We start from the raw sequence: 26,521 nt of genomic DNA, 5'->3' as shown, positions 1-26,521 counted from the left end.
CCAGTTGTTCGAACACCGGTTAGCGCTAACCCTGGGGGTTAAATATTAACCCGGGTTTCTTTTTCTTGTTATCGAAAGCACTTTCTCGGATAATTTTCTCTATTCTTTTTAGAGTATCCAATCATTAAATTGTAGGTAAAGAGAATTAAACTAGATTTGCTCTTTAAGCTCTCATATTTGAGTTCAAATTTCGCACTAACCCAGCTTCGAACAACCCGGCCCAGGCCGCTGCCCTTTTTAACTGCATTCTCCATTTCTCACCTTTCTCACCTTTCCCAGTCTCCCTCGCAGCCGTTTTTGTCTTGTCACGCAACGGAGGGAGGAGCGTTGCGTGACGAGAAAAAACGGCTACAATAGAGTCTTTAGCTACGTGCAAAGGGACCCAACAACTCCCAACATTACCAACAATGTTGGGAGTTGTTGGGTCCCTTTGCACGTAGCTAAAAGTTTGACCGGTTTCAAACTTTGCACAACGACTCCCAACAACATGCACCAGGGTGTGCAAACCGACGCAATATATGTAACAACCAACAATGCTGGGCGTTGTTGGCCAACAATAGAGAGATTAACATTCAAGTTTACGGCAGACTGCAAATATGAGATTGAAGTTGAGAAACTGTTTCAAAATAGCAAATGAGCAGATAAAAACAGCTTAAAACAATTCTTATGTATAGAACTGGCGTGAATCTACCGATTTCCGTGTAATTATAATGAACAGCAAACGACAAAGGGAAAACTTGGTCACATCCTGTCACATGGTACAAACTAACGTTTGCCGTATACCGCGAACACGACTCTAAATCTCTCTAATGTTGCGTCCGTTGGCAGAGGGCTTAACTTTTAGTCCTGGGTTCACTAAAGCAAACCTAAAAACGAGGTTATACTCCTCGTTCACAGTATTTTTAGGCAACAATAACAAAACTAGGACGAGTAAGTGCAAAAAATCTAAAACGTTATACTTTATTCATTTTACGGCTTAAATCTAATAAGTATATGTAGTGTTATTGCGTAATTTGCCATAACCCGGTTAAGACCCAAAACACAAGGTCGGTCGCACTCGCAGTTTTTAATTCCTCTAGTGCAGCCATACCCTGCGCGCAGAGGCCCTTCGATCTTCCTAGATAAGTCGGGAAGAGGAAGGGACTTATCTAGGAAGATCGAAGGGCCTCTGTTCGCAGGGCACTGCAGTCACAGTCAATTTGTAGTAGAGGCGCAGTTACTTTTTTCCATTTTTTTTTAAGTATCCCCAAAGCATATGGTTTTTCTTCAGTTGTCTATGTTTTTTAAGCTTGCCGGATGCAATGACTTCTTCAAGTTTGTCGTAAATATCCTGCAGTTTTCCAGCGAAATGTCTCTCTTTTTTAGATGTAGATGTTGATTTATTATGAACTGTTTTCTTCAGTTCTTTTGTTGTTGTTGTTGTTGAAGGTTTAGCCGGGGCCTCAATTGTTTGTTTACCTTGCACAGTCAACAACTTAACAGATTCCTGCGAATTTAATAATGGAGCTGCCTCCATAGCATTATGGTTTCTAGTTCTATCAGACTGTTTAGCAGGAAGCCATTGCCGCGAGTTAAGATAATTCTGCTCTACAACATTTTCGTCAGCATAATCACGGTTCAGTCCTTCGTTGGCTGGTTCAAAAAATCCATTTTTTGCTCCATATTCCACTGGATAGGTGTTATAATTATTATTATACTCATAAGAGGGATAATAGTATTCTTGCTCAATACCCGATAATGTTTTGTCCCATACAATATTTTGTAATGGTGCTGGGGCGTTATAATCTACTACGTTTTGTCTGGCCATTATCTCTTCATCTCCTTGTGTGTCGTAATGTGCTAGGTTCTGCCCTCCTTCTCTATAGACATCATATGCAGTATTTAGTTCATTTGCCTCTGTGTTTGGTGGTAAACTACTTTTCATGGCCGCTCTGTCAGGGTATTTATTTGCGGTATATTGAAAATCTTTATTTGTTTGAGGTTTAGCTTGCGAACTACTCAACTCAACCGTTTTATCAACGGGTTCTTCTACTTTTTGTGTATGCAGAGATTGTTTTTGTAAAAAGGCCGTAGAATGAGTGGGTGTACCCAAACCTTTATCCTTGTTTGTCCCTGTGAAAGAATAAATTGACGGTTTGTTCCCTCGCGAAATAGGAATAGTACTTGTCTTTAAGGTCTTGATCTGGTGTCTCTGTATTTTTGCTTGATGAGCTGATTGATTTTCTTTGAATTTCCTTTTACCACTACTTGTCCTATTTCTGTTACTAGGTGACGAAGTTAACGAGGAGTTGTTCTTTCTTCTAAGAAAACTGGAACTATCGACATTACTATGGTAACCAGGTTTATGCTTTGCATGGACCCTTCTTCCCATTGTGCTTGGTTCAAGAGGGTTTACACGGTCTATTTTTTCTTTGACAGGAAACTGAAATGTAGTGTGCTTGAATAAAGCAACTACAGGATTTTTGGTTACTCCACAAATGTTGTTTCTCCAAGCGAGTTTGATGTAGCCGTCAATACCCCAGGAAGAAGACCATGAATTCTTAACCAGCCAATAGGGAACTCCATTCTCTTTACCATAACCAACGACTAGAACTGTGTGCCGAGTGGAGCTGTTGTCTGTAATAAGGATAAACAAAGACAAATGGATATAATAATTACCAAAGCTTTAGGTACGTGACTGCACTCTAAAATTTACAAAACTGGTTATTTCCTTGATTAAGTTGAGTTTAGTTACCGATTCTTTTAGTCATGATCGTACTTTAAAAGACTCAACAACAATCAGATTGTCGCTCAGCCTTTCTATTACCCCGTGGAAAACTGTTTGCAACATTCACTCAGTGAACAGAAACCGACCATGTAAATTTGCGATATTACCGATGATCTTAAGTAGCTCAAGACTGTACAGGACGTTTCTTTTCTTAACTAGAAATACAAGGCTCCCGCCCATGCACAGTTGTTTAAAAGTTGGATAACGTTATCCACTGCATAAATCTATCTAGTGGATAGCACAATTGGTTTCTCTAATAACACTTATACGCTGGATAATGATTTATCAGTTGGCGGGATACCGCTATCCAACGTTTTATCAAAGGGTTCTGATGTATAAATTTTATCTGAATACGCACGCGCTTATTTGAGACACTGAACACACGCACTAAGCATAATACAGAATCAGCATATTTATCTAAACAGACTGACCACACTCTGGGTTGTCATAGATTCCCCAGCTGTAAAATTTCAGCGACAGTGGCCTCTGATTTATTGACACGCACGCTGGACCATATTTGGCTATCGCTCTCTTTAGAGCACTATTGTTGTACTTTGGAACGAATGCAAAGGCGTCTATTTTTACTCGCTCTTTGATCCCAAGTGTTTCACATGTCCCCTCCTGCGTTGAGAAAAGAAGTAAAATCAGTTACAAGGGCTCAATTCTGATATTCATTATTTCGTCGTTGCGGATCAGATTCTTTAAGACCCAGAGGGAGGGAGAGTGCGTTAAGGAGGAGTTGGACTTATTTACCCCGTTGGTTTCAGTACGAGTTCCTCTTAAAGGCTGGAGACAAAGGACAAAAAAACTCCGTGCTTTAGAAGGGAAATAATCATAGCCAAAGGTGGAGAGTGATACAGATCACTCAAGATATTTTATAATAGCAGAAATTTACGCTAATAATAACATGGTCCTGAAGTTAATGCCACTTTGTTGTGTAAACCTTTTTTTCCTTGCATTTGCTCATTTGTTCTTCGTATTTTTAGAAATCGATTTGAACGTGTCGAGTATAGTGTGTAAAATATGCCCTGCCTACCTTAAACAACAAAATAGTAATATATTGTAACGTCACAGGATTAAAACTGAAGTTATGCGTCAACTCTTTCCAAACTTTCCCCCGGCTAATTTGTCTCCAACAACACTACTACAGTGTTAAAAGCAAACTTTTTCAAGGACGTTTTTTTACCGACGTACGTTAACCGGAAGTGGACGCCTTGATTTCTTGGGCAGTGGTTTTGATTAATGTTTTGGGAATATTGTCTCTATAAGAGTAAAGACACTTCGTCAAGGCATAAAGGCATATTAAAAGGGAAAAGATCTACTTGACTTTGATGTAGTAGAAAAAATCATCTACATTTTAGCAGAAAATATTTCTATTTTGCAGTGTAATTTCCAATCATGTCTTACCTGAGCCAAATATGGCCCATAATTCTTTGCCTTGGCCACTCCGTTCATGTAAATCCAACTAAGTGCTTTATTGTACCATCCTCCTCTACAACCATGGTTCCCAGATCCCCATGAGCAGTCAATAACCTGCTGTGCAGAAAGTTCAACTAACTGACCTGTCTGAAAAGAGAACAGCAATAACTCAGTTATCATATAAAGGCGTGCTTCAGACTGCAAAGTTCTGATGTGGCAAATCTTGTTCATAGGAGCAAAACCAATCTATTATTTTTTTGTTGTTCAGCATTCAGACTCTGCAAATGTCAAGTCCGCCGTCTGGGAGGAACCTTGAGGCATTTAGAACACATTTGACAGATTTCCTTTTGAACTTCGTTAATGTACTAAACTATGAACTGTGCCATGTTACTAATTGAGATCAGAGAAGTTTCCAGGACATTTCTTCCCTCCCTTTTGGCTTAGAGGCGTCTTTATCTAACGATGTCAAAAACCGAACCTAGAACATCCAGTTGCAAAACTAGAAACAGGAGAAAATATACCTGCCCCGGTTTTTCAGACGTTGGACAGCTCTATCTCCTGAATAAGTCTCTATCCAGCAGATAATTATTAGGAAAACCAACTGAGTTATCCACTGGATAGAAATTATTAACGTTATCTATACCCACTGCAAATAACTGGGGACTAGCGCCAAGGGCTTGAAAACTAGAGAAGCCGATGCTGCTGCTAGTGCAATTGTATGAAATACTATCCACAACTGAAATTTTTCGCATAGTTTTCTACTGGCCTTTTCTCGGTCATTTTTTGCAATAGAAATGAATCGTACCTTCATAAAGTACGCCCCTTCAACAGCTCCAACAGCGCCTAAGGCGTAACACGATCCACATATACCCTGACCTCGGACTGGCGTCACAGCACCTATAACAACGCGTTACTCTAATCAGGTTAGTGACTTGGTTGTCGGGCTTTATCATAAGTTCACATACTAAATTAAGGTTATTAACCCGGAAAACATGGGAAATATCTGGAAATGTCACAGTTCTCTCACCTGTGACGGAGATGAATATGTCTATTAATTCTTGAAAAAAAAAACGTTATTTAGAGCTGGTAATACTCGACAGCTTTTTCAAGAACTGATAAACTTGTGGCCCTTAAGTGTATCCAATTATTGGAGTACATGGTCCAGACTGAACTGGAATTTTGGACAAGTTGGTGCAAACCCAGGCGACATTGATGGGATGGAGTGTTCTCAACACTGCGCCATCTCCGCTCACACAATGTACATCTTATACGTAAGCGCATTAGATAAATTTATTCCTGGTGTTAAACCAGATGGGTCATTAAAACCGCTCATAGCATAAGCAAAGGCAAAGCCTCGCCTCTGTATAGGTAGGAGTTAGAAAGTAGCCCTCGCGAACTACAGACTCGCGCTCTACCAACTCAATAGGTGGATGAATGGTAACCCATGCTAATACCTAGCCAGCGTAGCGGGCGCACGTGTAAATAAGAAAGGAGACGCTGCCTGCCGAGGGAGAAAGACGCGCACGAGAAGAGAGACAGCTTTCTCCTCTCGCTTGTTCTTCTCTCTCGCGCGCCATGTTTCTTATGCATGCACCTACCACGCAGGCTCTGATCAACCACTATGTTGGGTTACCGCCTTGTGATTTGCTTCTGGCCAAGAGAATTTTGTGACTATTCATTCTTACCATATTCTCTCCAATCCAACTCATCAGGTACTTCCACAGTTTTAAGAACAGCGCTCATGTTACTGTATGACTCATGGTGCTCCTCAAGATGAACACCTCCTTTGTGATCTGTATTGTTATCGTCAGAAAGTCCTAGTATTAGGAAGGAAAGAAGAGCACGCGACTTAGATCTTCAACAGGAGCTTATACTCAAGATTAGTCAGAACTTGCCAGCCTGTCAAGACCAGTTGTAAAGAAAATTCTAGTTTTAGCCAGGGAGTGTCCAGCCAGATCTGTCTATTCAGTCCTAAATAGCATATACGATTCATGAATTTGTAGGGAATACTCTCAGAGAAAGCCTATTTAATTATAATGGTAAAACTTGACTGTCTGGCCGACCACTTCTGACTTTTGGTATGCGCTTTTAGTTTTAAAGTTCGTGTAAGAGAGGAAGTTGTAGTTTAGTTACAACTTTTTCAGGCTTTTCAAACGTCAACATGTTGGTTTTTCTAACCTGCATGACCGTCATATTCCTCATCTGTAAGATCCACTAAATGATTCGGAGCCAGTTTGTAAGCCAGGTTCTGCCGGTTTATTGACCTGATGTATCTACAAATGAAAATCGTGGTAACTTTATTGGGCCTTAAAGTGATCTACCGTACAATAAACTCTTTCGGAACATCTCCTCTTCTAAAGGCGAGGTCATCCTTGATGTGTTCATACACTGCACTGAGTGCAAGTTGTGTAATGGAAAAAGATTATGAGAAATCTGCCAACTGAATCATCATTTCAAGAGTGTCGATACAAAGAAAACACATCTGAGACCCTGATAGGAATCTAACCGAGATAGATTATGTTGTTACCTCATGTTATGGCGAAATATGTGCTTTCTTTTGACGTGTTCATGTTGGGAGTCGTGGATTTTGTTGTGATGATCTTTATATACTTGATACATCTCCTCCACTATGTCTTCGCCGTATGACATAAACTCGCCCATGGGATTTGATACAAAGTGAGAGTCGAGGCTGTGAGACCAGTTATAGCACCACTGATCTGGGAAAAAAATCAATGTGGGGTTTTTAACCATGTACGGTTTGTTACTATGTCTCCTTCCAAGTAATGTTTGCCTTTTCAATTCACTTGTTAGAGAGTGTTAATAATAGCATTTGCATAGAGATGAACAGGAGAAAGCGGGATAAACTTGCAGCACACTTGTTGGATCTTTTTCGCCTTCACTGCAAGACCACTGTGTTTCACGTTTTGGACGACGCAAACAATCTGGCAAAGTGCTCTCGCCCGGAACGGACGTTTCTGCTAGCGCTCCTCGTTCTCGCTATCGTGTGTCTGACGTAAGGCTAGTTTATTAGGTCCCTAGTCACTTTTAGTTGTATTTATTTCCTGAAAACATGATCCGCCTGGATTAGCTTAGCTACCCGTGGGCATGTTAAAATTGTATTTCAGTCTTAAAAACAAATAAAATGCATGCATGTTTTGTTTTCTTTTCGTCCGGAACTTGGATAGGGACCTAGGAAATTGAACTCCGGCAAAATTCACTTATTGAGCGAAAGGTGAATGATTGCAATGAAGTTTGCAACAGCGTAAATTCACTTCATCAACAGCTTGGCAAATTTTTACTGTCACCTCGTACCTTTTGGTAACTCGAATTTCTCCAGGTCTGGTTCCCAGTCCTCAAACGAGATGTATTCGACGACATAGTTGTCATAGTAAGACGCCATCAAACTATCATAACCTTTCATCTCATATCGCACTGGACGCATTGTGTCAAGCTTGCTGACTAGCAAAGTGTGAGAATTGAGTAAACCAAACACCATATAACGGTATTCCCATCTAGTTGCAGGTGTGCCCATGTAAACTTCCTCACCCGCATACTAAAGGAGGATGGAAAAAAAATTACGAAGAAATAATTCCTCAAGTCTCAGTGGGTTAGAAGAAAGGTTAGTGCAAATTATTAGTTAGTTGACAATGCAACTCCTAAGTTACGTTCAGCAGTATATTGTTAGTCAAAGTGTAAAAGTGAGCAAGAAAGGATAATGATGTGAGAACGGTGAGGTAGGAAAGACGAAAAAGGAAACACGGTGCGTGGCAAAATCCGAGCATCTGAAGACTTTTATAAACACGCGAGAGCAGAGTTGTAGCTATATAGGGACTCCAGTTTCATGTACCATTTCGAATTATTCGTAACGGCAGCGCTTTTATCTACGTATAAACAAAGTAGAAATAAATATTAGGTATAACAAAGAAATGCTCGGAAAACCCTAACCCTAAACCAAATACCTGAGTTAACTGTGCTCATGTTGCATCAACATGTAAGGTCTTGTAAGCATTTAGTGTAGGTGAAATCCGTGCACCTTTAATTTGTTATGTCTTCCTTAAAACCATAATTAACTGAAAAGATGCAGGCTCATAAAAGCATCCAGAGGTAAGTATGATTCATGATGGTGACGATGATATCTTCTAAAAGAGCTTCATCATCATCATCATCATCATGACGATAATCATCATTGTTATTGCAGTATTATACTAGAAGTCTTCGTCATCGTGGTGCAAAATTATAGTACGCTATATTTTTGGAGACACCATATACCTGAGCGTAATTGCTTATAATTAAATGAAAAATCCGGGATTGGAGGAAAGCACCTTGCCTTGTCCCTAGGCTTCATTATTTCGCCGGGCCTATGCGTTTCCGGTCACGTGGTCCGAGTGAGTTTTTTAGTTCCGCTCGAATACGTCACTGAAATGCATTGACCGAGAAGACCTGGGAAGACGCCGTACAGGGACTAGGTATGATAGCACCAAGAACTGGAAGATAGACTAGGAGCGCTTTACTTAAGTCTTTGTCTCATCTAAATAATTGATATTTTTCCTTACCTTGAAGTACGTCATGTTCGGCACAATTGGCTGCGGGATGATGGGCCAGCCTTTATGTCCCTCAAGTTTCCAGCAGCCGATGTAGTTTCCATCTTTCTCTGTGTGCATTGGTACCACCTTTAATGTCACACCGTACTTACCAAGGTCTGCTCTTTGAAATGTTTTATCTGTACCTAAAAACGATATTCAGAGTGTCTGTTAGTGGAAGTTTATTGTGGCCTGCGACATATTTTCCACCTGTTACTAAGGCAGACTAGTAAAATACCTTCAGCTTTATAAAGTAGTTAGTCTTTCATTTTGCCGGTTGCCCGCGAAGGTCGACAAAGCTGGTTAATTCATTTCTTTTTGAGCTAGCGTGTAAAACAAAGCCCCGTTTTTGATGGGAATTAAACCGACAAGGGTGTAAAGCACTTAGGGTTATTAGAAAGTAAACCAAAGGCAAGAGGGAACTTTCAGAGACACATTTATCACATCAGTTTTCTCTCGTCTCCCTCATTGATTAGCCCTTGGGGAGGTAGCTAAGGAATGTTTGGGTAGGTATATATGTGCCGCTGTGACCCCGAGACCCACAGCCTAAACCAGACCTACAGTAGCTCAAATAGTTCAGATGAATTATGCTTTCTATACTAGACTAAACTCTCAAACCCCATTCATATCCCTTAGTCGCTATTTTCCAAAAATTACTGACGTCGATCCACGCTTTCTTTGCTGTTAACCTGAGTTTCGGGAAAATTTAGATTTACCGATTTTATTTTTGCAGGCTAATTCTCGGTTTCCCTCTGAGTCTGGACTAAAATCTTCAACCACATGATCAGTTTCATGGAAAATGATACCCTATTCTAGACTCAAATTCCGCCGCAAGTTCTGATTTCTATACCCTAGCCCAGGGGCTAAACTGCTTGAAAACCATACCATTCACAGCAACATCTCTTTATATATCCCATATAGCATTCCCCCCGGGCGATAAGCAGGCTTTGCCGTTGTAAATTTCCCATACGGAGACCGGTCTCATGTCATTGATCATATAATGATCATAATAATTGGTTTCGTTATGCTCCGCAAGCCAGTCCAGCTGCAATTTCAGCAGTCAGTTTTCAAACCAAACTGAAATTTAATTATCCCAAAATAACAAGAATGTACCGTAATAATAGTCGATGCGACTTCGGTTATAATCACTAGTGAACCAAATCTCGAACGGTTCCACGATATTACTGTGTGGTAGAAAGAGTCTCCCGGTGGCGTGATAGTTTTTAGGAAAATTGACTGTGATAGGTGCGGTCTTGTTATTCCTCTCCAACGATCGCTTTGAGATCCTCAAGTCAAGATTGCCATGATAAAAGAGTTTGTAAATCCCCGTCGCGGTCAAACACAATGCCACCAGCACCACCAGACTTGATAAGACAGTCTTTTTCAACACCATAACGTTCGCAATTTAAAGTGTCTGTTTCGTGGGAAGATGATATTGAGTGTTCGTACATTTGTCCTGGTAACCAATATTTCCACACTTTGCCCAAGGCACAATTGGTCTTAATGGGGTTGGCCAGCCATGAGAAATGATTCTATTTTAAGAAGATTACGGAAACTCATTGTTCACATGATGCATTGCGCCGGCGGGACACTGAAATTGGCAAAAATATGATCGTTTTAAGACAAACGCGCACGCCCTCTATGGCATCATTTGATGTCCAATCTCTTTCCCAAGGCAAACGATGATCTCTTCCTCAGTTTGTCATCATTCCTGTACACATTTTGACATTTAGCTTGTTGAGCTATTGTTTTTAAACAATTGCTTCCAACAGACGCAACCGGTATCTTACAGGTAGTTTGATGCTCGCGCTTCACTGTTACAACCAGTCTGAACTGAAATCTTCGACTTACAACTTGGCAGCCTTAAAAGCAGAGCACAAAGCTATTTAATTTTTATCTGTCGATTACAAGGGCCTACCGGAAAATTTGTAATAGAAATCTAAGTCTAAAAACAGATGTGGTTATGAATTAATGAAGCTTATACGTTTTATATTTGGACGTTGTAAATAAGACATGTGAGAGTTGGTTTGATACGTCTAGTCGCGTTCTGTTCAATTCGAAATGTCCTCAGATTAAGCGCCACAACACTAAAGTTAACTCAATTTCTTATCTTCGTTAACCCATACTTTTAATTCACTAGCTGTCTAGTGAATTTTTTACGTGTCGCTCTGCAGTCATTTTTGTAGAACCCTCGCCCCCTCGACATCCACGAAAATAAGACCATTCTTCAAACCTCACTCAATTCCCCCCTGTAAAACCTTTTTAATGTTGACGAGACGACATTTTCGTCTCAACTCTAAGCGCTGTATATATTGAAAAATGTTGACTCGATTCTTAACTATAATTAAAGCATTATAGCTTTGCTCTGTGCTAAACGTTTATTTACACACTGCATTTAATCAATATTAGTAAAATCCAACTAGTGGTCTATTATCAATACTGCGTTCTGATTGGTTGAGCTATTACTTGGGTATATGTTATAGCCCCCTAGTTGTGAAAAGCGCGGGCTTTTTGGCGGCAAAAAAGGATTAAAATCTAGCTTTAACTAGCTAAAATTCTTTTATTCTTGTTATTTTTGGCCAGCTAGCTGGATTTAACTAAAACAATTATTCTTCTCGCCCTCATGGCCTCTGAGTCAATAGCCCATTTGGCCTTCGGCCTCATAGGCTATTGACTCAGAGCCCATTCGGGCTCGAGGAATAATTGTTAAATACCCAAGCCTTGGACATCCCTTCGTTCAAAGTTGTTTATAGAACATTTTGTTTCACTTTTTTTAGTTATTCCATTATCTACTGTAGGCCTGATTAGTGTTAAATTTCGTTTAAAATTTCTTTCCAGTCTCATCAACTTTTCTAAGATTTTAGAAGCATTAATTAATCAAAAAATTTATTAGTCCTTTCTTTGTTATCAGTCTGCTCTGCGTCCTTGGTCACTTTGAATCTTTTGAATACACTTGAGTAAACATCAGCTTTTAAAATCTCTCTTGGGCCTGGCCGAAGAACGTTGATCGATACGCCATCGCCAACATTTCCTGGAGGACTATAAAGGGCCACGATGAACACGTCATTAGCGAGCAGGCCTTTGCGTAGAGCACATCCTATTCCGAGAAACTGAGAGTTTTTCCAGACCAACTGAGTAAAGGAACTCGTCTCATCCTGAATGTGAGGGTAGTTATAACTGTAGTTTTTGCTTTGCTGTTTGGAGAAATAAGAAGTGGGTGTTGTAAATTATGTCATTTGTCACAAGGTAGACCATACAGCTGTAGCATTTGCGTTTCTTCCTTGCCTGATTTCATTCTAAAGGTTACATATAATATTCTACAAAGATTACTCTGGCTCACTTAGACAGTCAGCGAGTGATCATTAATCTCCACTTATTCACTTAAATAACTAAAACTAAGTAAGGTAAAATTAAGGAAAAAGTAAATTTACAGTATTTCGTAACTGCCGTTAAGGAGCTAATTAAACACTGGTTTATCTAAGATCACGCACGATCTCAACTAAGCTCAGTGTGTACTTCAAAAAAGTTAAAATTGGTCCCAAGGTGAAGAAGGAGATGATATGACGACCGATTGCCTGTGAGTTGATCCCAGGCCACATTGGTGGAAGGCGAGTGCTCTCACATGCAAACGTCACCACTGGCGCCTTGTTTGCTTCACATGGCCAGATTAGCTAATCGTTCTCTATTATCAACGATCAGTTCAATTGAAGACAAAATAGTACTGAACTATAGTTCCCGTTTCTTACAGACAATAAGCTGAAAAACTTTAAATGAGAGCAAAAAAAGAAATGTATTCGCCCAATGTAAGGGAATCCGGATCCCAGAATATTTTTGCTTGTGGAATCCGGAATCCGTGGAATTTTTGCTTGGGATCCGGAATCCTGGAATCCAGAATACAGCTCAAGGAATCCAGAAACCCGCTAACGAATACAAATCCGGAATCCAAGTTCCTCTGACAAAGAATCCGGAATACAGTACCTGGAATCCGAAATCCACAGCGTGTAATTCAGAATCCAAGACTGTCTTGGATTCCGCCGCTTGCATGGGGCGAAAGATGTATGATAATCGGTTCAGTAGGTAAATCACGCAGCTTTCAAGTCTTCAGTGGCAGTAAGAAGCAGCCCTTACTATTTGTATGGTAATCCTCACCGAAATTTACGAAAAATGGTAAGTGCAGGGTTAAAGAAACGTCTCTGTACCTGATACCACATATCAGTGGCTTTCTCTACCGCAGTGGCGTCACAGCCAAACCTTTCGCCCAGGAACTTTTCCACGTTCTCTCCCACACTCTCCTCCTCTTCAGACGGCACCTGAAATCTCTTGGCCTCATTATTCTTCCTGTACTGCTGTACCATCTGATAAGCCAGTTTACTCGCCTGTGTCGATAGTCTATCAGACCACCTCAGGGGTTGAGAATGGTGATACCGGCGATAACGATTGTGCCTGTTTAGTGCCGCTCCGGCAAATTCTATGGGGCTGCCTAAAATAAAAACATGTTGTAAGACAATGAGAGTACATGATTAGCGAGGCTATATATGTTTACACGAACACTAGAGCTCCTGCGACAGCATTGAAGAAAACCATATCGGACATGGTTTCTATTCACACATGACAATGGCGATTTCGGCGCGGTTTCTCTAAAGGAGCGAAGCTGGTGCCTCGCCGAACTTGAAAATCCGTTCGTCATATTTTATATCGGATAGGTTTCTGGGCCACTCTTTAGTGCAGGGTGAACAGATTTTCATACTCTTGATACTGGATAGCTTCGGCTTATCGACGTGAAAAGCTATCCGGCATACAGTCGAACCTCCCGTAATTAAAGTGCGAAGATTTAGTGGTCGCTTACGAGAATCGAACAACAGGGGGTCTCTTACGAGAATGGGTTCCAAGCATCGTTTTAGCAGATAATTTATTGCATGCATTTTCTAAGTTGTGCATATACATGTAGATTCCCAGACTTCTTTCTATATTCTGAATGGCGTGGAACAAACAGCGCGGAAAATAGTAGCCTGCGTAGCGAGCATTTTCGTGCGGTTTAGGAGCAAAGAACGAGGAACACGAGGGGTGGGTAGAAAACGAAGACCTAAGACCTAAGACCCAAAAACGAAGACCCCCTCAAAATCACTTATAAATATCTAGAAACGGGTATACCTTAGATGTGTAAGAAACAACAATATCTTTAATTATACAAAATTTCGACCAGGGTCTTCGTTTTCTACACAATCCCCCCGGTGTGTAGAAAACGAAGACCCCCCTCAAGATCACTTGGAAACGGAGGGAAACTGCTTTTAACGACTTCTCGACACTAAAGGAGTGTAAGAAACAACAAGATTTTCAGTTACACAAAATTTTGACCAGGGTCTTTGACCGGGGTCTTCGATTTGTTTTCTACATAACCCCTATAGAGCTACATTTTTTTTTCTGTGATGCGACACTTCCGATTTATGTCACGTCACTTGGGTAATCCTTGAATAAACAAAGCAATTAATTGAATTTACGTAGTGCGAACCCCGGGGGGGGGGGGGGTACTGCCATATATGGGCTATATAGGTATGTGCCGCTGTGAAGGGTATGGTTTTCAAGCAGTTTACTCTAGGATAGGGTATATAAATCAGAGCGTTTGGGTCTAGAATAGGGTATCATTCTTCAGGAAACTGATCAGTTGGTTGAAGATTTTATCTAGACTAGGTACACAGCTACTCTAGGATAGGGGGGATTTGGGGAGTTTACTCTAGTATAGGGTAGCAAAATTCAGCTGAACTAGCTCTGGGTAAGGTTAAGGGGTCCAGGCTCCCAGCGGCACATCCCCACCCAGAAATTCCTAAGGTGCCCCCCCGGGGTGCGAACAGGACCTTTTTAGAAGGAAAAATTTATCAGATCTTATTATGTGACAATGTTTTCTGTCCCGAACGCACGGGAGACAGCGATTTGTTTGTCACAACATTTTATTTCGTTTTTGACCAGTCGCCTTATTAATTTCCTTCCAAACATTGCCCGCTTTAAATTAAGCCAAAAGGATGACGAATACAGTTACTGTGCCCGTCAATCACTCTTACGTGCATCTCACGAGGAAACATAGCCTTTCTCAAGTGAGTTCAAAACGTCACATCTGCGGACAATAATTGGTGTATTTCGATCCATGTTGACTAGGTCGCCGCAGCTGTAAAAGATATCTTGTTTCTGTTACCGCATTGCCTGTAGACTCGGTGAGATTTCGCTGTTCCTTTTTATGTATTACATGGTATTATGTCCTGATTATGGCGTTTGCGTTGCCGTTACTAAAGCCCAAAGCCATCGATGTCTCTGACTTACCGCTGTTTGATTTTCAAAAGTTTTTAACAAAGAGGAAATCGGGAAAGGCGGTTTTGGCGCTGTTTTTACAGCAGATTATTACCCACATGGTAGCAGTTTCCCTCCGTTTCCGAGTGATTTTGAGGGGGGTCTTCGTTTTCTACACACCGGGGGGATTGTGTAGAAAACGAAGACACTGGTCGAAATTTTGTATAATTGAAGATATTGTTGTTTCTTACACATCTAAGGTCGAGATACCCGTTTCTAGATATTTATAAGTGATTTTGAGGGGGTCTTCGTTTTTGGGTCTTAGGTCTTAGGTCTTCGTTTTCTACCCACCCGGAACACGAGTCAAAGATTGCGCGAAAAATGGCGTAAGTAAAAGAGCGAGGAGAGGTTCTTGTTTCATTTCTCGCGCTGCCAAAACCGAGAATCCCGTTCCTCGGTCTTTCTTTGCTCCGAAACCAAACGGAAACGCTTGCTACGCAGGCTAGGAAAATAGATACCACACCATGCGTTAGGTGTTCGCTTTCAAGAGGTTAAAAATATACCGTCAAGCCAAACAGTCAGGGTCGCGGTCGCTTTTGAGAGGTGGTCGTTTACAGTACGAGGTTGCTATTATAGACCTTTGAAAAGGAAACGTTTGGTGGTTTGGATATATAGCTGGTCGCTTACAAAAGGTGGTCGCTCATGAAGGTTCGACTGTAGTATAGACATATCCTGAACTTAAGCAACCACGACAGGATGACAGCAAAGAAAACGTAAACAAGTCGTTTTTATCAGCAAAACAACAACCCTGCACGTGCATCATACTTTTAAGTGCATTTCGTTGACGTCACTGGACGACTTAGACGTGAAACTTCTTAATGCAACGTTTCATCGAGGACGCGAACGCACGACCACAAATTTGAACTTCGGTGCAGTTTACATCTAAACTCGCCTACTGACACTCGATCAGCCGAGAGAGACGGCTAAATAAGCGCGATAAAGTTTGAAAGAACGCAAATTCTTTTTTTTAAAATCTTTTAGTGAATTTTTCATCGCCGTCGTCGACGTGGTCGCTTACTGAGTTTCCTGGTGTGTTTCAGTGAACAGAAAAGATGACTTGATTACTAACCTATATTGATAGAGTCTGGTTTGAGTATAAATCCCTGTACTCGATGAATTTGTTCATCTCCAGACTCTGGAACCATTGGTCCAACAATACTCTTACCACTACTTCCCAAAATCACTGCCAAAAGAAAAATATCAAATTAAGCAGAAAAAAAACCCAGCAGATTTCCCTAATTCACCGGATATAAAGTTATAGATAGCATCTCTACAGACAGTCCAGGTCAAGATGCAGAGAAAAAAACGGATTGGATGTTCGGCGTCCAAGCAAACAAGTCGGAAAAAAGGTTTGACTGTTTCTGACTGTTGTATTCAGCTTTTCTAGCGAGTCACTGTAACAGGTTCAGCTGTTTTTGTTACGTGTGCTGTCTTAGAGCGAAAAGCTGTCCTTAATCTGTTAGCAGCTGGCCACTACACGAAACTCACAAAGCTAGAAACTACTTCCCATTCAGGAGATATCGCTTGAGGTGCAGAACCGTATGCGAAAGGAGTTCACTCGTTGCTCGCTTCGATCGCCACATAGCTTGTCCGTGGAATCTGAGACTATGGTCAATATGCGGTGAGATACACCTCAGGGCATAGATCGTCATTTAAAAAGGAAGAACTGACCAACGATCCTTCGCAGAGTCTAAATTAGGCTTCAAATACAACCACTTCTCAACGCTTCTTGCTGACTGAAAGCGTAGACGTCTCTTTCTCTCGTAATGTCCCAACGGCAGGGAGCGATCAGAGGCGACTATATTAGTAGGCTAAGTTCGAATGGGAATAGAGTAAATAAAATGTTGCTATCGCGGTTGTTTAAAACACAGCGGAGTCGTTGTAGCGCAATAGTTGAACATTAAACTTCCATTTACACCCTTGAGCGCGCTTTTCCCGGCCTTCAGACTATACTATGCGTACCATGAATCCAACCTTTTGCTTGCGGACTTTACGTATTCCATGGTTTCCACATTAACTGCACTCACCTGAGTAATGATGTCTCCTTGGCAAGTTTGTCCTGTACACATATGCTGTCTGTAGTTCGATTGACTTTTTAGAAGCTTTCGTCATTTGATACTCGTTGGAATCATCTGAAAAAAACTATTTACGTTATGTTCACACTACTACCGGATAGCTTCCCCCCTGCAGTCCCTTCACGAAAATAATACCAGATAGGGCTACTGCACACACAAAAACGGCGATTTTGGCGCGAATTCTGTGGCGGATTGAAGCTGCTCCACGCCGAGAGTCACATAATAATCGGATTCATGCCCTACCGGATAGCCTTTTGAAAGATAGCCTAATTTTTCTGAAACCGCTTCATAAACAGTTAGATAAGAAAAAAACACATCGTAAAACAAATTAAAGACCGGCGCAAGCCGGAGGAGAGTATTTTACTTTTTTCTCACTGCATACACTTTCTGCTATTGTACAGCTTAGATCCAGCTCTTTCACGAGCTCATAGTCATTTTTCCTTCAAAGGCCTCATGAAGTGTTCTGTTTAGCAGTTAGAAACTTACCTGCAGCTCTTGCCAGATAAAGAGCGGCTTGAAAAAAAAGGAAATAATTTACTTCGATAATCCTCATCGTTTCTACTCCATCTGACATAAAATTCAAATTAAAACGGATCAACAGAATAAAATTAAAAGTCTGCGGGCAGTGAAAAACACAAGTAGCAAATTGTACATTTATTAAGCTTATATCCTGAGTGCCAGAAGTTGATTTACGATGACAATCATTTGAAAACCAAACGGCGAAGCAGCAAACTTGCGAGCAAATCGCCCAGAAAAGATAGATAAATAAGATCAAAAGACTTTTTTGGCCTTTAGCTAGGACGACAGCGCATTTTTTTATTCTTCAGGCAGTACAGTTATAAAATCACTAATAGCAATTCTCTTATGCGACTTTGAGAATTTCCTGGCAACACTTAGTATATTGTGAGCTTTATTTCTTGTTTTGGACTATTTGCAACTTACATAAAAAGATTGTGATTTTATAAGCATGATCAGCTGAAATAACATATCCTTAAAATTTGCAACAGTTACCACAAGTACATGTCAATCTAAGAAGCAAACTCCCGTGTGCGCCGTATATTCTCACGCAACAACGAAATTTGTTAGTGTTCATCGGTTTTTGTTGCCTTATAATAATAGTAATATGGAAACGTTCTACAGTGAAAACGCACTGGAAGAGAAAACTGTGATTAAATCCGTTTCCGTTATTCATTTACATAGCATTTAATTATTTTTCACAAACTAGCTCAGTATATCACACTGTAGTAAAGAGCTGCTGTCTTCGCGGTTGTCATAAACAAATGGCAACGATGCAACAGACGTTTACCAAGGTCTTCGCTGAGAGACACACGGTTCAGTTGACTAATTCATAGGAACGATAAACAAATAAACACGTAGTGACATGGAAAAGTGGACGATCACGGGTGGTCTGTATGTCAGGTATTCCACATCTCTCATTCTTGCCAGTTACGCTTCTGACAAAACAGGGAACTTTTGACGTGGAATACAAAATAAAACTGACAAGGATGCGTTTTCACTGCAAGTAATCGTTTTAACGTTTTGCGCGTTGGACAAAAATTTGTGAAAAGGCTTGGCATATAATTTTCTGGTCGAATGCGGACTAAACACTGTGTTACAGGTAAAAGTATTGTTCGAATCAGAAGAAGTAACCAGCACTACATTCGTCCTTATAACTACAGGGTAAAAAAGAAAACAGTTTTCTGACATGTGTCTCGGAGATTAGCTACAAACTCGGGGAGATACAGCTCGGAAACTGAATCGTAAAATGTTAAATATTATTAAGGTAGTTGCGGATGATAAGTTAGTGTACGGGATATTGAGAAGCTATCTTGGTGATGTTTTATGTTAACATCAAACTAACTTACCTTGTAGTTAATGTAACCTCATTTCAGCACCCTGGCACTAGTTTGTTAATACTACATGCCTATACTTTGAGAAAAGAACAATTATAAATTACAATAAAGGTAGGGAGAAGGCCATGACTGTCATGATTAAAAATGTATGAGCAAGCAAAGACATTTTCACCTAACTTAACCTATTAAACTCGTTCTTGCGTCACGAGCAATTTTTAGTCCAATTCTATCGGTTGTTCGCTAATGGACTGTCTCGCTAATGGCAAAACAGGAATGGCTCTTGCAGATGTGGATCAAACGAAAATAACAATTTTTCTGATTAAAACTAGAGAAGGGAGAACTTTGCAAAAAGCTTTTAATGCAAGTTCAAATGTGCTATTGCTTGTTCACTCTTGTAAAGTTCAATTCTCCCTTTCAATTGGTTTATTTTTAAAAAGTGAACTAAGTGCATAATTGTTGGACGACTGCTTGTAAAAGTACAAGCATAAAGCTTGAACTGTTGCTGTGGTGTAGCATGCATAAACGTATACGTTCATCAACACCTGGGATAAGCAATAAAATAGTTTTATTGCACGCGAAAAAGGGACGACCTCTTTTTTTTTCGTGTGTAACGGAGCACGCATACTATTTACAGCAGATGAAGGGGATCAGTCTTGGTACATGTTGTTAAACAAGAAATGCAGTCGTTTCTAATTCAAGTTCACCACATTGGAGAAAGGCTAAAAGAAATATTTTTTTATCTGCGTAGATTAAAATCGTATTTCGGAATATCACCGTTAAACCAAACGGGAGTGTTGTTTCTTTAGGTAGTGAAACAGGCGACTGGAAATCAAAATCCATGTTTCTCCCTGAAGGAGGAGTCGCACCTATGACCATCTTATTTACTGGTCCAGATTAACTATAACTGAGCTACAACTCGCGTGAGGGGAGGCCAAAGCTTGGTTAGGACAAACAGTCAGTATACTGCTAGGAACGGAAGTAAATAGGGGCATATGCGCTCTGATGCAGGTGTGATGGTGAATTTTTAAGCCTGGTGAATGAACAATATATTTTCCTCGTTAACATTATTTTCGCGACATGACCGAAGTTCGACGTTTGAAACGGAGCTAGGATTGCATAGGTTAGTACAACGCCTCTGCTACCACATGTCCTTAGGCTTTTTTGTTTCGGTCTATTTATCGATATCTAAATAATTATCTTCGGTCTTTGGTGTCTTCGTTGAGTAATAATCTAGAGCACCCCTTACCCAATCTTCGCTTTATTCAATAACTGGTTTATAATAGTCCATTTTACAGTTACAGGTGGAAACGAGGCTGGAGTTGACCTTGTTTTGATACAACCCTTCCCGCTTTGTTATGTAAATCATGTTGTTCTTATGCTAACTAGTATTTTTTAAGCATAATTTCCATAAGAAAAGGAAAGAGGTTTGTATCAAAACAAGGTCAACCTCAGCCTCACTTTCATTCAAAGGCTAGGATAACTGTAAAATGGTCTATTGGGTAAAAGGAAAGGGTACGCTAGACAAGGATATAAAATATCCCCGTCGTGAAAAAATCGATCGCAGCGCAGGGAAATTAAAAGTAAGTCCATAAAAAAAAAAGAAAAGACAAAAAAAACACGCAAGGGATAGGAAGGAGACTAATATTAAATTACTGGTGACTATCAACCCGTTTTCATCGTGATATGAATGATGAAGCTGGGGTATTACAATTCCGTCATAGAGAATACACTAGGTCTCACCCTCGCCAGCATTTATATTGTTGTTATCCATTTCACACGCGGGAGGAGAGAATCAGTGTGGAGAAAATCGTCTTATTTAATTAAAGACTTCAAAAGTAAAAAAAAAATATGACTTATTCAAGTTGTTAAACCTTTTTTATTGGAAAGTGACGGAAACTTAAGATCTATACAAGACTACAACCTTGGACAATATACATAGAAAATTTAGACCCCACCTCCCCATTTAAATCAAGGATAGGAAATGGCGCATTTGTCTTTCGCGTGACTTTACCCTTGATATTTGGGGGCGGGGGGGGGTTGCTGTTCCATTTTGTTCTGTCAGAAGCATACATGCTTCCGGTTCTGTCCAAGATTATAGCATACTGTTTTAACTGTTTTTCTCATCAAATTATCAGAATCCATTCTCTTTTCCTGGTCTCCTAAACACGGAGAGTCATCCGTATCATCCAACGTATCTGCTTGGCAAGCAGTTAAAGCAAGGAAATATGTCTCACGCCCCATTTTATCGCAAAAGAAAAAGAAAACACACGCAAAAATTTTCGACCGGTTTTGAAAGGCAATCCCGCGCTATTGCAGACTGGCTAAGTGAGAGAATCAGTTTATCTGTCCAAATGAAAGTCGGTGTCTCATGATCGAGGTTAACATGAAGGTCCATATTTTAATTTAATATCCAGCTCAGTGTATATTGATGTACAAAAAACAGAACCAACTGTACTGATTGACTGCCATGTTTTTTACGTGTGCGCATGTTGTTGTTTTTTCCCGCGCTCCACTTGATACATTTGATTCCGCCGCCGAAATATCGACGAATAAGCATCGTTCACATTCTTACTGGGGCTGACCACATTTTCTCGCAGGGCGCGTGGGCTATTCCCTGGGGGATAATATAGAGCCACCACAAATATCTCGTTGCTAAGTGTTCCCTTTCTCTGTGCGCAGCCCATTCCAACTTCACGAGTTCCTTTCCAGACCACCTGGGTAAATGAGTCCGTATTGCTGTTTAGTCGCGGATCCGCATAGCTGTAATTACTGCCCTGGTTATACCAGATTTTCGTTGCCTCTTCCCCAGCTGTCTCGCAGTCGAAATTGACCGCGGAGAGCTTTGCACGGTTTTCCCCAAATAGATCTATACCAGGGACTTGAATGGTTCCTTTGAGCGCCATTTTGTAGGCGAGTTTCTGGGCCTGTATGGCCAGCTTGTCAGACCATTTGAGCGGGGATACGTGGTGAAGAGCGCGAAAATTATTATGTTCTTGAAAACCTTGTCGTGCAAACGTGATGAACTTACCTAAATGAGGAGAGAAATAAAACAAGATGTTGATTTGCAGAATCCCAAGGAAACATGTCAAAGCTATTACTTCCTTTCTAAATTTACTGCATCAAACGGTTTTTAGTTTAATTCCTAACCAAAAATTATCTTATTCCCAGTACGCATTGAACTTGCCAAAACAGATGTATTAAACGAAAAGAGAAAGCAATAAAAAAGGAAAAACAAAACAAACAAACAAACAAAAACGAAATAGGTGAATTTACACTACAAATGTATTTTTTTGGAACATTTTCATAAGTGAGTATCCATGCAGTCTCTTTTCAGTATGAAAACTGTCGTGGAAGCACGCTCCAAGCCACCTTCAGGAGAAACAATCTATGTTTATGATCAAACGTTTCTCGATTGTTCCTTGTGAATAGATGCAGATGGTTGTCTGTTACGGATTCATTTGGGAGGTATCTATCAGATGACAAACCTTGCTCACACATTCACGAGTTTTCAATTACGTCTAGAACGTTCTCCCTATATAAACGATTTAGGTATACTACACGTGCTGACTTTAAGTAAAGGACATGGGTTTTTGAGCCGTGTTGGTATGAAAATGGGTACTGATTTAAGCCATTATCTGAAAAATATATTGACTTCATTGCCTTCACTCGGCTTGGATAGGGTAATGGATTCGTAAAAGCATGCACAATTTTCAGAAGCCAGGCCTGAAACCGACAGACTATTTTGATAGAAGCAAAGTCTGAAAACGGCTATGGAAAACTGTATGATTTGGTATAAAATATGGTCAGGCCCTGGTCAGGTTATTGCAGTAGTGCTGTATTTATATTTCCCTGACAAAGTGTCATTAAAAGGTCGCGAAAGTTTACGGCAAGTCACGAACTACCATTCGAGTCAGTCAAGTGTCAGGGGCGGATCCAGGATTTTTTCTAGGAGGGGGTGCACTCGTCTCTTGCTCTACTTCAACACCAATAAACCACATAGTTTTTTTTTTTTGCAGAATACCAGTTGTATTAGAAAACCGTAGGTCATCTCAGGGGGGGGGGGGGGGGGGTTGCGCACCCCCTGCACCCTCTCCTTAGATCCGCCCCTGAGTGTGTTCCGTAATGTGTAGCATACTTTTCAGAAGCCCGTTGAGATCTCTTTGTTGGACTTCGCTTTGCACTTTCCCAGCAGTTTGAGCATCTAAATAAGAAAAAAAAGAACATTTTTTAAGTTTGATATGTCAAGCGTTTCCTAAATCGAGCTTTTCGGGAGATTAAGAATCCCTTCGGGTTAGCACTGAAGGCAAAAAGAGTTTGAATTTGTGGCAAGTTCAGAGACCAGAGGAGGGATTTAATGACAAAACCATCTTAACTACGGTCTGTCGAGTAGACCATTGTTGAGAAATAATACTAACGATATACTTTTCCAATCCGGACCCAGTGAAATAAAGTCGCATCTGCATTAATGGTCACGTGTCCACAACGGCCGCTTTCTTCTGTTCCCAAGGTGGCCGTTGTCAAAAAAGAGGTTCAACTGTAAGCTACTGTAGGCTGTCATGAACTTAGGCTATTTTAATGATAGGGTTTCTAATAAGGCTGATCGTATGTTAGTAGTAGATACCATGCAACCTGGATTCTATATCTTCCATTTCCTGGACTTATCGTAAAATGTGAATTTGTTGATGTTTTTTCTGCGTCTAAGTCTCTTGATTTTTATCTCCAAGCAGGCCCGTAGCAAGAATAAAATGACTGGGGGGGCTGAGTGAGTGGCCCACATTAACCCCCCCCCCTCCCCCGCTTCGGTCCCTCGGTAAAAGCATACTTGCCAGCTATTGTTGTGGATGGCTCCAAATCATTCTCATTTCCGCTGTTCTTTGATTCGGATTGTTTCTTAGACTACACCAGGCTCTGTATCACTAGTGGATGGTTTTACCCACGATAAAAGTGTTCCCTGCTTATTTTCGACTTGTTTGGGTTTCTTGTTCGGCGGCTCTTGCGAAGACATTGTAAGACTTTCAATATAAATGCGCAAAAACCTAAGTTTTACTCTAGTACAACGGTAGTATATTTTACACTGGCGGACCTCTTTGGAAACCATTAAAGTTCAAGAGGTCAAGTTCAGGGATTGTCATTGGTGCATTTCGATCCAATTTGCTTCTGACTATTTTGATGCTTAATAAGCAGATATTTTAAAGCTGTTGGTTGTTTTTGGCAGACCAAAAATACGATTTCGTTCATTTACACCATTCCAAATTGCACAACAACAGTACATAATCTTACTATGATCGACAATACTTTGAAACTTAAGCTTCCATTGACAGCTGTCCGTTTTTGTAGAAAAAATCCACTTTTGTAGCAGAATTTAATTCAAGTCTGAAAATTTCTGGGGGGGCTCGAGCCCCCCCCTGCCCCTCCCCCAACTACGGGCCTGCCAAGCAACTAAAGCAAAAGATCTAAACGTCCGAATTTCATCTGGAATCAGATTCCTATTCTTTGGTTTTTATGTCAGTCGCAAGACTAAGGGTGGATTCATTTGCAACATACGCGTATAACTGTAGCATTTGCCCACTGGAATTTTTTGTATTGTTTTAAGGCTTTAAAAAAATACAAAAATTCCAGCCGGCAAATACGAAAGCCATACGCGTATGTTGCAAATGAATCCACCCTAAAACCTGTCATCCCATGTCCAAAAAGTCGCGATGTGGGATCAACGCACGAAGGGCTATATTCCGCAGATATCTCTCTTTTTCAACAAAAATATCCAAAATGAACCCGACCAAAACGACGTCACAATGAAATCAAGGGTGAATTAAGGGAATAGAATTGAAGGAATCGCCGTTGCTGGACAGCCTTTTGACAGCGATTTGGAGCCAGAGTTTCTTCAAGTTACTGGGTATATGAAAACGTAATGATAATGAAACCATGTTGACTTCTTGCCTCGGTTCTTCTTAGCTACAGCATTGGGGTCTTAACCTTAAACACCAGCAAAATGTTTACTTACATTGGTAGTACAACAGCAAGCACACTGCAAGAAAATAAGCTTTAGTGACAGTGAACTGCCGGGTCATTAGGCACGGTCTCTTGCTTCTGCTTTCTGTTGTAGACAGAAATGGCAAGTTAAATAGCAATCGAGTGATCATTTATCCTTTTATAGGAAATCATGATGTACAAATAGAAAAACAACCGTTTTACACTTGTAACCAATATTGATCCGACACTGATGTTTAAACTCAGTTACGGCTGCTTACCTGTACAAAAAGATCTTCAAGAACCATCAGCCACGTTTTTGAAATTTAATCTGGAGAATAATCGCTTCATAAATAAGAATAGGTTACTAGATTTATGCTTGTACTTGTGCCAAATTTTTAGTTTCTACTTTGAGTTCGCTGACTTGAATCCACCAGTCTAGAGTATAGTGTGTAGTTGTCCAGAACAAAACGACAACAACGCTCACAAAATAAAGAACGTTTGACCAAAATTCTTTTTCAGGTGGTTTAACATCTAAACATAACAAATCGCTGAAGCCTCAACGTAATACATAATTTAGAACAATTAGGAATTTGGAAACCTAGTAAGTAACGACCGGACGACAGGTATTTACCTGGTTATTCCTCTTGCCATTTAACAATCAAAAAACGGTTTTCATAGTTCAATGACCACTCGACTCGGTTCTTGAACAGCAGAGCCTTTCTTTCGCTTGTTCGATCTTGGCATACTCGAGAAAGAAGAGGGAAGGAGACTCTGCTCGCACTAGGGTAAGAGCATTTTTATTCTATATAAAGTTAAACACAAATAAAGTAGAATAGTATCAAAAACCAGAGAAAAGTAGTTGAGTTTTGGTATTGACTGGGGACATTTTACGGGTTTTTGGACATTGTTTCTAGCGGAACACCATACGAATACTTTTCGGTTGGAACAAGAGCCGCAATGAAAACAATATATTTTTAGAATGCCGAGAACGTGATTTTTTCTAAAATTGAAATCTTGGTGAATCGGTTTCCAGATATTTTCGCTCGTCCCTGACGCTTTATCGTCCCGGTAAAGGAACAACAAATACATGTAGTGCTAATAAGGCATCTCATTTAATCATTTCCAAACAATATTCCTTGTTAAAGCAAAAACCTTGAGCAGTAAAACAGTAACCGTAGTGTTTTCAACTTTTTTCTCAGAGATAGTTATGCAGCGTGAATGAAGCAAAATCGCCTAGACGTGCATCGGAAAGGCCAGTTACAGCACTGCCCGCGTGTTTTGCCTTTTATATAATTTCCTCTTCAAAGGAAAGTAGGATACTACTTCTGTTATTAACAAACCCAACATCCCCCCCAGTAAGGGGGGGGGGGAACACTCAAGAGGAAGATTGGAGAGAGGTGTGCCGCCCACGTCTTCAATCCCTGACACCGCTTAAAAGACATGAGACCTTATTTTCTGTTTATGATCCTGATTTGTTCTGTTTTGCCTTCAGAATTAAGTAATTTTTCATTCTAACAT

The 26,521-nt window shown here is 40.5% G+C and overlaps 3 protein-coding genes across 4 annotated transcripts; all 3 read right to left on the bottom strand.

Moving 5' to 3' along the window:
• Nucleotides 1-1,182: 1,182 nt before the first annotated feature.
• Nucleotides 1,183-10,308, bottom strand: LOC140953354 (uncharacterized). The gene is made up of 10 exons (XM_073402841.1): nt 9,880-10,308; nt 8,740-8,912; nt 7,499-7,739; nt 6,714-6,903; nt 6,365-6,459; nt 5,872-6,003; nt 4,992-5,083; nt 4,175-4,333; nt 3,199-3,388; nt 1,183-2,616 (listed from the first exon to the last, which is right to left on the bottom strand). Exons 1-10 carry the CDS (start codon nt 10,157-10,159, stop codon nt 1,217-1,219), a joined length of 2,952 nt encoding a protein of 983 aa, XP_073258942.1. The 5' UTR covers nt 10,160-10,308; the 3' UTR covers nt 1,183-1,216.
• A 1,222-nt stretch (nt 10,309-11,530) lies between these two features.
• LOC140952688 (uncharacterized) lies at nt 11,531-19,155 on the bottom strand. The gene is made up of 6 exons (XM_073402132.1): nt 19,046-19,155; nt 17,667-17,747; nt 17,133-17,237; nt 16,175-16,288; nt 12,966-13,246; nt 11,531-11,960 (listed from the first exon to the last, which is right to left on the bottom strand). The coding sequence occupies exons 2-6, from the start codon at nt 17,731-17,733 to the stop codon at nt 11,640-11,642; spliced, it is 888 nt and encodes a 295-aa protein (XP_073258233.1). The 5' UTR covers nt 17,734-17,747; nt 19,046-19,155; the 3' UTR covers nt 11,531-11,639.
• Nucleotides 19,156-20,950: 1,795 nt separating this feature from the next.
• LOC140952612 (Golgi-associated plant pathogenesis-related protein 1-like) lies at nt 20,951-25,738 on the bottom strand. Of its 2 annotated transcripts, XM_073402045.1 has the most exons (4): nt 25,282-25,738; nt 25,035-25,127; nt 23,169-23,234; nt 20,951-22,061 (listed from the first exon to the last, which is right to left on the bottom strand). In XM_073402045.1, the coding sequence occupies exons 2-4, from the start codon at nt 25,099-25,101 to the stop codon at nt 21,508-21,510; spliced, it is 687 nt and encodes a 228-aa protein (XP_073258146.1). In that variant the 5' UTR covers nt 25,102-25,127; nt 25,282-25,738; the 3' UTR covers nt 20,951-21,507. The 2 variants fall into 2 exon arrangements, with proteins under 2 accessions (XP_073258146.1, XP_073258144.1); XM_073402043.1 differs by having other exon boundaries at nt 25,035-25,738.
• Nucleotides 25,739-26,521: the final 783 nt, after the last annotated feature.

This window comes from Porites lutea, chromosome 11 (genome assembly GCF_958299795.1).
Source record: "Porites lutea chromosome 11, jaPorLute2.1, whole genome shotgun sequence".
In the NCBI taxonomy this organism is placed as follows: domain Eukaryota; kingdom Metazoa; phylum Cnidaria; class Anthozoa; order Scleractinia; family Poritidae; genus Porites; species Porites lutea.
Note: the sequence above shows the minus strand (reverse complement) of the source record. Positions and strands in the feature narration are given on the sequence as shown.

Coding starts and splice junctions, on each gene's coding strand:
- LOC140952612 (XM_073402043.1), bottom strand. CDS start 25,173: ATGATCACTCGATTGCTATTTAACTTGCCATTTCTGTCTACAACAGAA. Junction 23,235..25,034: donor CTTGCTGTTGTACTACCAAT/GTAAGTAAACAT, acceptor TTTCTTATTTAG/ATGCTCAAACTGCTGGGAAA. Junction 22,062..23,168: donor TCTCAACGGGCTTCTGAAAA/GTATGCTACACA, acceptor CTCCTCATTTAG/GTAAGTTCATCACGTTTGCA.
- LOC140952688 (XM_073402132.1), bottom strand. CDS start 17,733: ATGAGGATTATCGAAGTAAATTATTTCCTTTTTTTTCAAGCCGCTCTT. Junction 17,238..17,666: donor TTATCTGGCAAGAGCTGCAG/GTAAGTTTCTAA, acceptor AGTTTTTTTCAG/ATGATTCCAACGAGTATCAA. Junction 11,961..12,965: donor CCACTGATATGTGGTATCAG/GTACAGAGACGT, acceptor TTCTCCAAACAG/CAAAGCAAAAACTACAGTTA.
- LOC140953354 (XM_073402841.1), bottom strand. CDS start 10,159: ATGGTGTTGAAAAAGACTGTCTTATCAAGTCTGGTGGTGCTGGTGGCA. Junction 3,389..4,174: donor ATGGGCCATATTTGGCTCAG/GTAAGACATGAT, acceptor TTCTCAACGCAG/GAGGGGACATGTGAAACACT. Junction 2,617..3,198: donor CTATGACAACCCAGAGTGTG/GTCAGTCTGTTT, acceptor TCCTTATTACAG/ACAACAGCTCCACTCGGCAC.